This window comes from Mustela nivalis (assembly GCF_964662115.1).
Source record: "Mustela nivalis genome assembly, chromosome: 19".
NCBI lineage: Eukaryota > Metazoa > Chordata > Mammalia > Carnivora > Mustelidae > Mustela > Mustela nivalis.
In genome coordinates this window covers 22,740,465-22,753,277 of record NC_139038.1, presented here as the reverse complement: position 1 = coordinate 22,753,277, position 12,813 = coordinate 22,740,465, and the positions used below count along the sequence as shown (strand labels likewise).

At 48.2% G+C, this 12,813-nt stretch overlaps 1 protein-coding gene across 35 annotated transcripts in view; it reads right to left on the bottom strand.

Moving 5' to 3' along the window:
- Nucleotides 1-522: 522 nt before the first annotated feature.
- The window catches only part of TNRC6A (trinucleotide repeat containing adaptor 6A), a 198,385-nt gene continuing 186,094 nt past the window's right edge, over nucleotides 523-12,813 (bottom strand). For 31 of the 35 annotated variants that reach the window (XM_082714773.1, XM_082714781.1, XM_082714753.1 and 28 more), the window contains 7 exons: nucleotides 11,753-11,911; nucleotides 10,448-10,588; nucleotides 8,622-8,729; nucleotides 7,052-7,273; nucleotides 4,785-4,855; nucleotides 3,891-4,030; nucleotides 523-3,440 (listed from right to left, as the gene is read on the bottom strand). In XM_082714773.1, the coding sequence (XP_082570899.1) occupies nucleotides 3,065-3,440; nucleotides 3,891-4,030; nucleotides 4,785-4,855; nucleotides 7,052-7,273; nucleotides 8,622-8,729; nucleotides 10,448-10,588; nucleotides 11,753-11,911 (1,217 nt within the window). In that variant the 3' untranslated portion in view covers nucleotides 523-3,064. Of the gene's footprint in view, nucleotides 3,441-3,890; nucleotides 4,031-4,784; nucleotides 4,856-5,409; nucleotides 6,616-7,051; nucleotides 7,274-8,621; nucleotides 8,730-10,447; nucleotides 10,589-11,752; nucleotides 11,912-12,813 lie in introns of those variants that run through there. The other 4 variants (XM_082714754.1, XM_082714756.1, XM_082714776.1 and 1 more) reach the window with 1 other exon arrangement.

Sequence of the window (12,813 nt, the reverse complement as noted above, 5' to 3'; positions counted from 1 at the left end):
TGCCTGTCTCTCTGCCTACCTGTGATCTCTCTGTCAAATAAATAAATAAAATCCTTAAAAAAGAAAAGAAAAGAAAAACCTAGGAAGTCAGTGGAAACCAGGGTGGTTTGGTGATGGGGTAATGTAATGAGGGTCCATGAGTTGGGTTCAGCCTATGGACTGCTCAGGTCCCAGGATCACCTGAAGTCTGTCTTTCCCCGTCAGTCGGCTGGACCGCAGGTGCACGTTCTCTCACGGTCCAATGGCCAGAGCCCACCACGCATCCAGGGTTGCAGAAGCCATGTGGCTGCTGTGAGCTGAACTTGGGAGCAATGCAAGACTGGATGTGTGGAAGTGTCTAGACCGCCTCCTGCAGGTGGCCGGTGACTCGAGGACATCTGGCTAGGGGAACATCGAGGTCAGAAGAGTGGCGGGGACAAAGGCCCGAGCAGCTGAGAGAGATTATGGTGGACTTAGGAGTCATATGGCCACTTAGGGAGTAGAGCTGTAATGATTTAAGGATTAGGCAAAAATGAAAACCACTTTTTAATTTTTTAAATCAAACACTTTATTTTCCACATAACAAGCGCAAAAAACTCCCAAACACTTTTAACAATACAATTAACGCAGTTATGAATTATATACTACTCAAAGCCCCAAAAGGTCAATCAGCTTAACGTTCCCAACATTTCCAAACGTGGTTTTTCAAAGCTACCTTTGGTTTTTGGAAAAACCAGTATGGAAGTCAATATACATTGAATGCATTGAACAACAGTTGCTTATAGGAAGGTGTCCAACATTAGCTCACCCCTGGCAAGCCGGAGCAGGATCTGAAGTCACACACTGGGATACACACACAGGTTTTGCCCCCGAGCTCCCACGGTCAGGAGAGGGCCGTGAGGGGGGAGGAAAAGGCCGGTCCAGGTTGTGGCATTTTCTTATTTTGTAACAGAGGTATGAGAGTTTAACACTAGAACACTGGCAAGTCATTAAGCTTCATGTTCCAAATGGTCTCTTGCTGAGGCTTGAGATGGGCACAAATGGTGGGGAAGATGAAGTCACAGGAGAGCTTTGAGCAACAAGATCCCAAAGATGCTCAGAGAGGGTAGGAAGGAGCAAGCTACAGTTTCCCATCGTTCTCACATTATTTCAGGGTGAAATTGTGGAGAAGTTCGGATAGAATGTTCAAATATTTGCTTAGATTTGTACTCGGTTGCTCTATGAGGACCCTCATATACAGCAACATTGAAACGTTCATTGTAAAAAAGAGCGTACAAAGAAATTCACAAAAAAGAGACAATTAATGTTGAGCAGCCAAAAAGTCATGGTTTATTATATCGAGAGGGATTTCATAATTCAAACACAACCAAACTGTACATTTTACAATCACATTCTATTTGTAAACAGTTAAAAGCCACTGACTTCTTTTGCATCTTAGGACACAAACAGTTAGATCAAGGCAATGAAATGATGGCAAATTCTGCGCTGTTAAAATGTTTACCCTTGTTTGGCCCGTCTTCTTTGACTAAGCAAGCATTATAATACCATTTGTGGGCAAAAAAAGGGGGCGAGGAGGAAAACAGGTTTAAAAATGGTGTAACTCGTTAGTTTGCAACAACATTTAAAATTTTCTTTATACAACGAACAATTCTGTAAGCCCAATACCTTGGCTACAGTATGCATAGTTACTGATTTCGGCTTTAAGGTACAACAGTTCAACATTAACACAGTCACAGGAGAGCAGAAACAGAGAGAGCCACTTGATGGGGTTACAAAAAATTATCACCTATTGATTATTAGCAAACCATCATCACTCACTAATAAAAAGACAGCATCTGAAAGCAGAATGTCAACTCCAGCTTTAAGCATTTGTTTTTTTGTTTTTTTCTTTTTTTTGGCAGAGAAAATTCTTTAACAGAGCAATATGTAGTATCAGTGCTAAAAGTTGGGGTTTTCTGTTTTTTCCTATAAGAAACTACAAGGAGATTTTTTTTTATTTTTTTATTTTTAAAATTTTTTTTTTCCTAACTGGGGAACTGGTTTTCCTGAGAACCATGCTCTTGGATTTAGGACAGGAATAGAAAACAAAAGAACATGGCCAAATGCTGCTCCTTTTTCCCAGAGATAGAAAGCATCTTGTAAATCATCCTCCATTGTTTTTTTTTTTTTTTTTGTCTTTTAAATTTTTTTTAAATGATGGAAGAGTAAACATTTTTTTTTTCTCAAAAAACAAACAAAAAAATCTGTAAACAAGAAGGTTCACCGTGAGAACCTTCAAAACAAAATGGAAAGCCTATTCAAAGTGCAGGGCCCGTCCTGGGTGGCAGGGGGGCTGCAAGTCACAGCTGTGGCCACAGTTTTTCAAACTGCAGAGCGAAATTCTTTAGTTTTAGAACATGAAAACACTGGTGCAATACTTTCATTAATAGTCCTAAGTCAGCATCAGAACTCGGTCTTTTAAACTCCACGACACCACAGTAAGGTAGGCAAACATCAAGGCATAGTAGAGAGCGCACACCTTTAAGAACATCCTTGAGTAAACATTTACACTGGAACAGCTGCCCCCCCATATTGCCGATTAGACGAGAGAACATCATTCAGTGCAAAGTTAAAAGCTCATACATTATCAGCCCAAAAAAATGGTTTTGCAAAAAAAAAAAAAAAAAAAAGAAAGAAAGAAAGAAAAAGGAAAAAGAAAAAAGAAAAAAAGAAAGAGAGGAGGAGAAAAAATAAAAAGGGAAACAGCAGGTGAAGGATGGGGAGAGAAACAGGGAAGGGGCAGGGAGGAAAAAAGAAAAGAGCCCAAAGGCTAAACATGATGAATATACACGAGTGAGCTCATTCTACACGGTTTAGCATGTATGGCGCTATTTGGGAGTGTAAATAGATAGATACCTTTTCACATTATAATATTGGCCTGCATGATTCAAGTATTCAAACTGATATGTTTCAGGGAAAACAAAGTGGAAAATGTGCAGAGAAGAGCTGTTCCCACAGGTGGCCCCTGGCTGCAGGCGGCGAGCCCAACTTAGTGCTCCTTTCTTTCGCTTCTTGAGGTCACAGTTCGTGAGTCTACATTTACACGTTACATGGACTCTCCACCCCCACCCAGGTGGTCAACAGAAAGAAAAGCATTAATGGGGGATGGGCTGCTAATTCCCCGGGGGTCGCTGCTGCTGGGAGGACCCCACAGGCTTGTGGAATAATGTGGGGTCCCCCAGAGTGAAGTGCCGTGAAGGTCTCCACAGTTAGTTCCCGACAGCCCAGCACCATTCCAGTGATTGAGATCGGTCCGGCTGGAGAACGAGTGGGAACAGTCGAGGGAGCCCAGCCGGCTCTGGCTGGACCCGAGAGACTGCCAGCCAGGAGAAGGGGTCAGAGACTGACTTTGTGCAAAGAAACGGCTGATCTCCTCTTCACTGGCAAACTCAGCAAGAATAGTAGTGTTCCCCAATACACACCTGGAGGGAAGAGACACGGGACGCAGTGAAGACTCAGGGCGTCTGAAGGGTCTGATTCGAAGCGAGGGGTGCCCCCTGCCTCTGCTCGAAAGCCAAGGGGGCCGGCGGCGGCACACGTGGCCCAGGGCTCTCTCGGACCCAGAGCCACACCCGCCCCACACGTAGGGCTGTGGTATCCAGATGGATCATGGCTTTTGGTCTCCTACAGGTGATCTAAGAGATTTTCTAGGGCCATTTTGAGGGGCAGTGCTTCTCCTTAGGAGGACTGACCTTGGAACCCAAGACAGAGCGAGGCTGCCACCTCACGAAGCACTCTTACGGCAGGACTCTGAGCACCGGCCCAGGGATGACACACAGTGTCACCGGCTGTGCTTCCACACACAAGGGAACCCAAACCCTTCCAATCGCGAGGGCACTTTCCAGGTGGCAGGCACCAGATATCCAACTTACATGTGCAGAGACTTTTGTGCCTTCACTACCTCTTCTTTTGAACTGTAACGGACCAAAGCATTTCCATGTGGGAGGTTCAGGTGGAATGTTATCAGTGGGCCATGCTGCATGCACAGAGTACGCAGAGTTGAGCCATCGATCTAGGAAACAGAGCGTGGGGAGCCGCCGATGAGATGCGCCGCCACGCGGACCATCGGGGAGGTCGCCCCAGGCTGGGACTCTGCTCCTCTTTCCTGCCCAAGGTTCTTCACTTCTGCTGCCACTCTTCACTGGGCCTCACTGCTGTGACGGGGTCCAGTGCCCCCCTCCCCACCTCCATGCTCCCAGAGCCATACCTCTGTGGCCTCTAGACTCCGGGACATTCCCCAGATCCCCACTTCCTTAGTTAGCCATGCCCTGCTGTGGCTTCAGGTCTTCTCTCTTGCCTGCCCCGAGGACAGAATTCATCAAGGCACTGCGCCCTGGGGGGGGGGGGGGGGCTCTTAACATCCAGCCTCCAGAGGAGGGGGTCCGGGGCCTAAGGAGATGTTCTCATCTACCAGGGCAGACCAGGGTTTCTCGACTGCAGCACAAGGACCACCTGCAGGAGAGCGCAGGCCGAACCCTAGCCCAGGCCTACACCATCAGTGCCCCTGCGGTGAGACCGAGGCATCTATTTTGGTCGGCTGCATGCACGTTTCATAGTGGAAACAAACTGGCTCAGACCACAGCCTGCCTGAAGCATCCAAAGATCACCTGCAAGATCACCCGCTGTGACTTCCTTGGTCCCGCCTTGACGCCTACTTGGTAGCACGAGGGAGGCCTAGGTCGAACCTCCTCTCAAACCAGACTGGAACCCTCTGTTCCCCTGTCTCCTGGCACATGCCTTTAGGCCAGGATGCCTGGTGCTCTTACCTGAGGTGTAAGGTTCTTTAGAACAAGCCAATTTGTTATTCTCCCTGAGCTGCTCTCACCCCAGCTGGAACCTAGGGACAAAGGACAAGTCAGTTTTCCTCAGCTAAGGCACGAAGGACATTCGGACAAACACATCTCAGTCAAGTGACCCCTGTGCGGGAGGAGCACGCGGGCCCCTGGTGCCCTCCCCTACCCTCCCCACTGCCTGCACCTCTGCCTGGAGTCACCTCGCCGCGGCTCCGACTGCCCTCACGCCAGGAAGTCTGAGCAGGCACGACTTTCTAGGGCAGGTGGCTCTGCCTCTGGGAAGAGTGAGCTCGGACAGCGGCCAGCTTGTCACGGCAGGCAGGAGGGCTGTGAAAGGCCATATCCCTTTTCCATCTTTTCATTTATAAAGCTAAAACTATCTCAAAATGGCATCTCTGAGGAAAGGCCTCTGTGATTATCTAAGGTATGGTCTGATAACTCTGAATGCATGAGGGATTTAAAAGCTTGCCATCAGTGTCCATCGACAGAAAAATGGACAAGGAAAACGTGGCATATATATAAAACGGAGGAGATCTTGCCACGCAGAACATGGACGGACCTAGAAGGTACTGTATGCTAATGAAACACAGCAGACAGAGAAAGGCAAATACTGTACAATTTTACTTGTCTGTGGAATTAAAAAAAACAAAACAAATGAACAAAGCCAGCTCAGACCTATAAATACAGTGAAAGAACTGATGGTTGCCGGGGCAAGAGTGGGGCATGGGCAAAATGGGAAGGGGAGGAGGTCGTCCAGGCTTCCAGTCAGGGAATGAGTAAGACAGGAGGAGGGAAAGGTTTAGAGTCGGGAACACAGTCAATGGTACTGAACAGTGTGTGGGGACAGATGGTGGGTACGCTGGTGGCGAGCAGAGTCATGTGGAGACTCGCTGAATCACTGTCTGGAACTGCTATAACGCTGGGTCCCCACTGGACTTCAATCAGGAAGAGCCGGCTTGCAATCACTGGACACTTCTGTGTCTGTCTGGCTCCCAGGGAGCTCCAAGACTGGCCTTCCTGCTCAGCCCCAGGGCGCCCGCGCTCCCAGCAGAACTTGAGGATCCAGTCATTCCTGTGAGCGCCCGAGGTACGTCACCAACACAGCGGCGTGCCTGAGGAAGACGGCTCTGTGACGCTGCCTCCTGGTCGCTCCCTGCACTGGCTCACTCATCGCCGTCTCTAGCAAGGAGCGCTCGTGCTTCCCTGGGCGGCTCGCCTTGCCATATGTATCCTCTCTGCTCGGCCTGGCTGACCCTTACTGGGCTCCACCAGCCGCCGCGCGTGGGACCCCTGGGCACCAGACCCTCTCCTGTCACTGTGCTGCTACCGGCCACGTGGCTGGCACCAGATGCGCCCTCGGCCCACTCACACAGGGCACCTACTACATTCGTGTACGGCTAGCAGCTTGGATCCTTTCTTGGAATTTAAATCACTCCCCATCCCTTAAACCTTTCCCCCAAAGGAAACACTGCTAAGCTTTCTTTCAGCCGATCGCCTGCCTAAAGACAGGACACTGCTGTGAAGTTTGACTATTTTCAGGCTAGAGAGGAGAAAGTCAGCTCCAGTTCTGAGACTGAGGAGAATGAAGACTGGGACCAGATTTACTGGTAGAACTGGCAGACAGCTCGTTTGATCTGTGTGCGCGTCAGGGCGGGGGCACAACGCCAGTCCTAAGCCCGTGCGAGTCCCGCGCAGGGAGAGCAGGGAGAGAAAGGAGACGGCGCGGGGGGAGGGCGGTCCTCCTGGGCATGCCGGCCCCGCACTGTTAACGACCAGCACCCCCGTCCACTCTCGCACGGCCCTGCTGAAACAATACACGGGACATCACCCTAAGGATACAGGCCACGCTGCCACCCAACAGGCCCAGCGGGGCTGCTCCCACCTTCCCCAGCCTCTCCGGGCAGCACGCTGCCGCCACGAGCAGGAAGTGAGCAGATGTTCTCAGGCTCCAGGAAGCTTTGAAAAAGACAGGATATATCGATTACATTAACCCGACCGCTGGCTGTGTGTGTGGCTTTGGCCACATGTTTTTAAGTAAACCAGGTTTAATTCCAAGTAAATTTAAGATTCACAATTTAGAAACTGCAGAAGACGGCAATATGCTGGGAGTCGCGCGTCTAAGGTCGGACCCTACTTTATACTGGGTAATGCACATCCGTCTGTTGGACTCACTGTGCGTACTTATTCCTGTTCAGCAAAGGAACCCCAAGAAACCATCACGAGCATCATGCCTGTCTTACCTGGGGTGTACCTGGCGTCAGAATTTCCCCATCCTCCACCTACACGAAGGGGAGAGTTATCCCACGTAGACAAGGGTGGCTTCTGACCAGTCAGTCCCGGAGGTGGGCGGGACGGAGCAGTGATGTTTTTAGGTGGTAAAGGGACCTTCCACAGCTCATGAGCCAGAGAGGTGTTTGTAACTGAACCAGGAGACCATGTCAATTTGGAATCACTATTTCTGGCTACTCACAGGGGAAAAAACACAGTGGGCGGGGGAGGAAAATAATACTTTTAGAAAAGAGAAAATTTAAGGACAACACCCATTCTCCCACAAAAAGCAAATCAACTAAAAAGAAACCCTATTAAAAATCCCCAACTCAAAACTGCCCCCAAAAAGCCCCACAAAAGCCAAAAGGAAACTGCTCCCTTGACTCAAAACACTCAAACCATTTGTTATTAACAATTTTAAGACTCATGAAATTCCTAGCCCAGTGTACAAAACTATACCACAATGGAAATCAGAACAAAACAAAATACACTGCTTTCAACTGCTCTGAAACAGCACCTGGGAACTCCTTATCTTTAGGACCATGACCGAGTCACTCGAGATCGTCACATAGGTCATTAAATAGATCTTAGAACTCTCTGGTTTACACATGGGAAAAAGGACCACAAAAGTAGCCCCAACTCAGGAAGTCCTCACAGCAGACGCTCACCGGGCGTCTCTCTGTGCCGAGCGCCAGGCTGCCGGGCACTCGGTGCATCCTAGCTCTAATCCTGACACACATCCTACCGAGGTCAGAGAGGTTAAGCAACTATGGGTCCCGTGCACAGCCAGGATTCAAATCCAGGCCTGTCTGGTTTAAAAAAAAAAAAAAGGAAAGAAGGAGAAGAAGAAGAAAGCTCACTTCCTGATGTGTCCTGCCTCATGGCAATGGGGGTGTGCAGGGATCAGGCACATGGTAAACTCGTTCAAAATAATCCTACAAAACCATGAGGGGGCAGAAGTAGATGGAAGATTTTTTAACTTCTGTCACTGTCCATTATGTTTCTACTTGATTTATAAAGTGCACCTCCCTTAAGTGAGTGAGACTCAAAGTGGTGGGGAAGCCTGGTCACCACACAAGCTCTCACTTGTCTCCGACAGAACAAGTAGAGAAAACTCAGTGTGGTCGTAAGCAGACAGCAGTCGGACATGGCCAGAGCTCCCAAGTATGGGATTGCTTTTCTAGCAATTCCAAGGTCAGGTTTCCTACACTTTACAGAAGTATCAGTCTGCAAAGGATAGGACATTACCAAAATAAAAGCTGCTTCATTTGAGAACTGCTTCCAATGAAACTGCATTTAATGAACTGGCTCTCAGACGAGAGAGGGAGAGGGACTCAGTGACAGACTGCTGGCTCTAGCCGATTTTAGAAAGGGACAAATGGTGTTACAAGTATTTTCCCAGGCTCAGAAACATATTCTCCTACCTCCAGACTAAGAATACTTCAAATAAAGAGAAGAGGGTTCCCCACAACAGCCCCCGCCCGAGGTGCTGAGTACCCCATTCCTCTGACAGGGCCTCAACAAGCCCGGGACAAGGCCCACCTGAAGTGCTTTGTGCTGTGCTGCTGAGGGGAACGTTGTAGTTGGAGGCACGAATGGATGACCAGGCACTAGTTGAAGGCAGCGTGGTGTTCAAGGATGAGGATGACCCTGCGTGGGGGAAGAGCCCAGTCAGTGATCCCCAGAGCAAGGGGCATGGCACATGGAGAACAAGCAGGAGCTTCCTGTGAGGCTGCGATCCCACCGCAGGCCACAGGAAAGAAACAGATGCTGGGGTCCAGGCGCGGTGCCCACAACTGCACCTTCCTCCGTGCTCATCGTTCTGACTGCAGCTCAGGGAGGTAGCTTCCCTCCTCTGCCTGACACTCCAAGACGACACTGGCTCCGTGTCCCAGTCCAGGCTCCAGAAGGAGGCCTAGTTCCTCCCGCCCCCAAGCCCTGACTGAACTCCAGAGACAGCTCACCAGACCAACCCCTGCCCCCGGGGTACCCTAGTACCAGCAGGTCCTCACCCTCCATCACGCCCCACAGCAGCCTCCCAAACCAGACTGTCCCATTTTGAATCCCCCTCGCTCTCTCGCCCCGCTGCAGGCTGGACTGTCATGGGATCTGTAATAGCTCCAACCCGGCCTCCCACTCCATCCCTTCTGCCAGTCGCTGACAGACCGTCTACCCTCAATGGCAAGACTCCACTCAAAACCTTCAACGGTTCACGTCTTCTAATACCAGATCTAAACTCCTCTCCTGACCAACGATCTTCCACAACAAGAAGTCCGTCTCTGCAAGCCGCAAGATTCTTCCACTACCTACACACACGGCTGTGAGACTCTACCCTTGGCCCTGTCCCCGCTGTTCTGCAGCAAAAGCCGTGGGTACTTTAGCTACTTCTACACAGTGGTCTGTTAAATTCAGCCATTTTCGAATGAGGAGGATTCTTTCCTTGCCATTGTGATATGGCGAACACCTGTTAACAAAATCACACATTTAATGTAAAATGCTCTTCGGATCTTGTTATAAATTGTCTAGAGGAATAGGAAGATGTAGGTTTTGAACAGAAACAAAATATTTTCTTTCACTCCCCTCACCTTCCTTCAGGTGCATGCAGAGAATACTTCAAATGCCCGGGGGGAGGGAAACTATATGGTAGGTGGTAGGACAACTGCATTTGATGACCCATTAAAAAGTGCATCCGAGGGGTGCCTGGGTGGCTCAGTGGGTTAAAGCCTCTGCCTTCGGCTCAGGTCATGATCCCAGGGTCCTCGGATTGAGCCCCACATCAGGCTCTCTGCTCAGCGGGGAGCCTGTTTCCTCTCTCTCTCTCTCTGCCTACCTACTTGTGATCTCTGTCAAATAAATAAATAAATAAATAAATAAATAAATAAAAATAAATTAAAAGTGCGTCCGAAGTGGAGGGACCCTTCAAATGGTCTTAATTTTTCACTTTCAGAGAGACAAAGAAAGCTAAATTGGTTCTTCACACGGAAGTCCTTTAAGAACAAGAGTGTATAAATGAATGATAACATCTTTTATAAGAAATGTCCACTTCTTAATAATCACAACACTGAAACTTGTTATAAAGTAGGTAACAACCTTTCAGTTGCTACTATAACTCCTGGAAAGCAAGTATTTGTTGGTACTTTGAGTTAAGTGAATATATGTGTAAACCATATCAAGTGACAATAAATCCTCGTCATTTTTAAAGTGGCAAAGAATCACCTATGGGAAAATTGAGAATTCACTTTTTATTTTCATGACTTCCTTGGATGTCAGGTGCTGCGATGGGCTAAAAGTTTCTCATCCTGTGAACCATTCTTAAATCGCGTCAGCCAGTGTCTTTCAGAAATTCGGACCTGTACCCGCCTACGTACCACTGTTCCTGTCCCTGAGGTGGTCAACTTCCCGCACAGTATTAATTGAAAGATTGTTTATGACACTGCCAGGAGTGACGTAAGGGTCAGTTTCAGGGTCAATGTTTGGATAACCTTTCCATGGTTCACCAGGGCGAAATTCTGGAAACAAACACATAAAATTAGTTTGGGCTTAATCATCCATCACTTAAAGATCCATTATTAAATATCCAAAACTTGTTTTCCTTGTGCAATTCTCAAATATTTTCCAGTTAATACTAGTACTCTATGAGGCTGATTTAGTACTATGGTTAGTGTAACATGAGCTGCTATTTAAGAATGACTTGTGCATTTTTGCAAATGAAATCATTTCTCAGGGTTCATATATTTTTAAATAGTAACACTTTAAAAATGTTTTTTTAAATTTTATTTTAATTTTTTTTATTTTTAAAAGATTTTACTTATTTGACACAGAGAGAGAGAGAGAGAACGCATGCGCACAAACATGGCAGGGGGAGAAGCAAGGAGAGAGGGAGAAGCAGACTCCCCACTAAGCAGGGAGCCCATGTGGCACTCGATCCTAGGATCCAGGATCACGATCTGAGCTGAAGCCAGATGCTCAACTGACTGAGCCACCTAGCCACTCTTATTTTTTTTAAGATTTTAGTTTTGAGGCACCTGGGTGGCTCAGTCGGTTGAGGATCTGCCTTCGGTTCAGGTCATGAGCTCAGGGTCTTGGGATCAAGTCCTGCATTGGGCTCTCTGCTCAGCAAGGAGTCTGCTTCTCTTTCTCCCTCTATCCCTTCCCTTGCTCATATTCTCTCTCACATGCTCTCTCAAATAAATAAAATCTTTAAAAAAAATTATTTTTAAGTAATATCTACCCAATATGAGGCTCGAACTCACAACCCCTAGACCAAGAGTCGCATGCTCTACCAGCTGGGCCAACCAGGCACACCTAAATGGTAACACTGTCAAGTGCTTCATTAAATCATAAGCCATAGCAATGCAAACAGAAAAGAAGGCTGTTAAGTCCACTGCCAGTAATGTCTCAGCCCAAATGAAACACCATCAAGTTAGTCCCCTGGTGCAGATGAAGAGGAGCCCTGAGTGTTTTTTTTACCTTACTCCTCACGCGGGCCAGCAGGACTCCCTCCCCCTTCCCTGCCTGGAGCATAAAGGCACTGGTAACAGGCCAGACTGGCTCCTCTGTTCCTTCCCAGCCTGAGCAGAGCGCAGGCTGATCCACTGAACTGGCCTACATCACTAGAGCACTGAGCAGGAAAGGACCCAGTGAGGGAGGCAGAGCCTCAGCCCGCACTTTACCTGGTGGCCAGTTAACACTGCTAGAGCCGTTAGGCGATTTGGCACGTGGCCAGCCATCTCCTATTGAACCCGGAGGGCTGGCTGGAGAAGTACTGCTGTTCATAAAGTCATAGGGAACAAATGGAGACTCTTCCAGCCTGAAACCACTTGAAATAGCACCTAAAGAGAGAAAAGAGAATAAGAGAATAAGAGAATGTGAGGCAAAAGGCACTAGTGAATTTATTTCTTGTAGCTTCTCAAATATCATAAGAACACCCTGTATGAGCTCTGTGGGTTCCAAAGTGCGCTCTGTAGACTGCGTGAGAAGTCCGGGAGGAAAGCAAGCCCTGAACTCTCTTCCAGATGGCGATCACTCTTAACTCTCTTATGTCCCGAGATCTGAACATTCTCATAGTGAATTTTATTTCAAGGAGGAGAATAAGGAACATAATCATCAGTAAGTGACCAGAGTATGGGTACAAACTTATTTCCAAGTCATTAGAACACTTGTACTTTGCCCTAAACCGAGAACAAGCACAGTGGACTCCTTGTCAGGGAGATGTGTGTTGCTGGTGAATGAGGTGCACCGGAGGAAAGAAACACAGCTCCAGTAAAGAAAGCTTTATGGTGGAGAATGTTCTAAGTGGCAGAGAGGGGAATCCAAGAATCCAGGAGACTGCTATGACCACTCCATGTAATGAGAACAAACACACGTTTTGATCAGGATGTTCACATTTCTGCCTATGCACACCCCCTTGTGATCATACACAGCAGTGGTAAAGATACCTGTTATCCAAATGAGTGCGAAATCCCACAAAAAGACAACTTACTCTCACTCAGAAATGGTCATTTGTCTTCGGTGATTTATTCCCTACACTCATTTTTGAACACATCTTAAATGACTAATGCTTGACACACGCAGCCAACACATCCCTCTCTCAGTGGACCTGCTGGGCCCAGGGAGGCGGGCAGATGAAGGGGCCCCCCCACAAACCCGGGAGTGCGCAGAGCACGGAAAGGGGAGCATGGGGGGCAGGGAGGAGATGCCGGGCGGTGGGCACAGCGTGCACAAAGACCCGTGG